Genomic DNA, 2467 nt, shown 5'->3' on the forward strand with positions numbered 1-2467 from the left:
TTAACTAGTGGTCTTCAGTTTGTTGATGACTTTTTTCTCTTTGACCCTCCGGTTCTGGAACCAGATTGTAACCTGCCGCTCGGAAAGGTTAGTGGTGGCTGATATCCGCCTCCGTTTGTCCTTGGTAATGAATTTGTTTGTAGCGTATTCCCGCTCGAGTTCTTTTAATTGCACCTTGGTGTAAGGGACGCGCTTCTTTCTCCCCCGTCTGTAGGAGCTGGCGTCTGAGGGATGAGAGACCACGTCTGGAAGATAGGGAAGAAGGCAAGTTACACAGCGATCAGACCCAGGCCAGGACACGCGATGGTCCGGGTCTTAACCACCCGCCTACCAGCGCCCCACTGCCCTGTGGCCGGGGCCCTTCCGCCCAAACCTAAAAGGGTCCGTGGGGGAAGGAGGGCGGTTCGCTCTGCTCTGCAATGAAATCGCCCAGGGTTCCGGGGACCACCCCAACCGAGACATCATGCAGGCACAAATTCGCTCGGTTGACCGGCCCAACATCTCAGACCATCTGGGAAAACCCCACTTCAACACCACTTTGGAGAGGACGAATGCGGGGCAATTTGGAAAAGCGTTTCCAGGTCAATTTCCCATCCATAAGTCGACGTCAAGAAGAAGGGGAAGGGCGGGGCGCAGAAGGAAGCCCGTCGGGGTCCCCACAAACGCTGCGTCCCAGCCGTCCCTTGCCTGGCTACCGTGCGGGCAGCGACAGCCAGCCAGGGTCGGGCCCCTCGGGATGCGGTGCCTCTCGGGGCAAGGCCCGAGCGCGCTCCGAGCCTGGGGTGTACCAGGGTGAGTCGGGGACGGGCGCAGACGCAAGAGCAGATCCGAAGGCCCGGGGCTGAGACGGGGAGGCCATTTACCGGGCAGAGTGGACTTCCAGAGGTGGGGAGGCTGCGTCTGCTCTTTGGGGCAGTACATTTGGCCGTTCCAACCGTTGGGCAGCGCCCAGGGCTGGTAGCTTTCCATGGGCAGACCCAGGGGCTCGTGGCGCGACTCGCCGGGACCCGCGAGGCCCGGCACCACTGGCATATCCAGGTAGCCGGGCACCGGCTGGTGGTGGTGGTAAGGCCCGGGAGCGTAGCCCTGGTGGTAGAAGGCGAACTCCTTGGCGCGCGAGCTGAACTCCTCAGCCGCGGGCCCGGCGGTGTCCATGTACTTGTCCGCGAAGGCGGCGGCGGCGGCGGCCGAGGCGGGCTGCGCGCACGACTTGATGGCGTTGGGGTGCGGGCCCATGCGGGCGCACGGGTAGTAGCCGCTGCCGAAGTAGCCATAGGGCAGCGCAGCGGGCCCCGACGAGCTCTGCGCCGCCGCCGAGCAGGGGCTGCACTGCTTGGCGGCCTCGGCGCCCGCCGGGCCCGCGGGCCCGGGCCCGGCCGAGGACGACGCGGCGGCGGCGGCGGCGGCGGCGGCGGCAGCGGCGGCGGCGGCGGCGGCGGCCGACGGGGGCGCCTCCCCGGGCGCGCTGCTGTAGGCGGCGGCGGCGCCCGGCGCCAGGGGCGCGGGGTGCGCCATCAGGTTCCGGCACTGGTTGGCCGCGGCGGCCGCGGCGGCGGCGGCGGCGGCAGCCACCGAGAAGTTGCCCCCTGCGGCCGCGGCCGCCGGGTGGGGGAAGCCCCCGCCCCCGGCCCCGGCCGCCGCCGCCGCCGCCGCGGCCGCCGCGGCCGCCGCCGCCCCTTCCATGTTCTTGTTGAGCTCGTCGGCCACCAGGCCGCCGCCGTTGTCGTAGAGGAACATGACGGTGGGCTCGATCCAGCGGGGGTGGAGGAGCACGGAGGCTGTCATAGCCCGAGCCGCATGGAGAAGACCCCAGTGGCGCTGTTTTAAAAAGCCCCCAAGAAGTGAAGAGCGCGCGGCGCGGGGCCGGGGCCCGAGCGAGGGGGGCGGATCGCGCCCCGCGGGGTCGCGCCAGGCGGCCGCCCATTGGCCCGGCCCGGCCCCCGCTCCGCCCCCGGCGTATGCAAAGCGGGCGGCTCCCGGGCCCGCGGCTCGCGGTCCCCAGCGCCGGCGCCCGCCGCGAGGCCGCGCACCCGGCACCCCGGGAGAGGCGGGTTCCGGGCGGGTGGGGGCGCACGGCCCGGCGGGTGGGGCGCGCGCGAGCCGCGCGGCCTCCGGGACGACCCCCGCGGGGCCGCCGCAGCTTCAGGAGCAGGGGAGGGGGCCGGGTGTGCGGTCGGGCTGCGACTTGAGGACAGTGGGGACGGGTCAGGTAAATCGGCCGGCGGCCGTAGGAGCTGGGCTATTTTCGGGACAGCGGGGTGCTGCTGGCGGGGGGCGGGCGCGGGGTGGCGAGAGACTCTGGCCCGATTTGCGTTCCAGAACGCCGCTCAGCTTTCCGCATCAGCGCGACCCCAGCACGGGGAACCCCGGCGCTTTCGGCGTCCGCCGCGTCGCGATCGACCCAGGGACACATTTGCTGGGGCATTTGCTGCCGTCTCTGCGTGCGGACGCGCCCGGGTCGTGGGCT

General features: G+C 70.8%; 1 protein-coding gene across 1 annotated transcript; it reads right to left on the reverse strand.

Annotated features, from left to right (window-relative positions):
- On the reverse strand, positions 1-1785 carry HOXA13 (homeobox A13). Its single transcript, XM_056118600.1, has 2 exons — positions 864-1785; positions 1-245 (listed from the first exon to the last, which is right to left on the reverse strand). The coding sequence occupies exons 1-2, from the start codon at positions 1783-1785 to the stop codon at positions 1-3; spliced, it is 1167 nt and encodes a 388-aa protein (XP_055974575.1).
- Between the last annotated feature and the right edge of the window lie 682 nt (positions 1786-2467).

The sequence above is a fragment of the Sorex fumeus genome, unplaced genomic scaffold (assembly GCF_029834395.1).
Source record: "Sorex fumeus unplaced genomic scaffold, SorFum_2.1 ptg000037l, whole genome shotgun sequence".
Lineage (NCBI taxonomy): Eukaryota > Metazoa > Chordata > Mammalia > Eulipotyphla > Soricidae > Sorex > Sorex fumeus.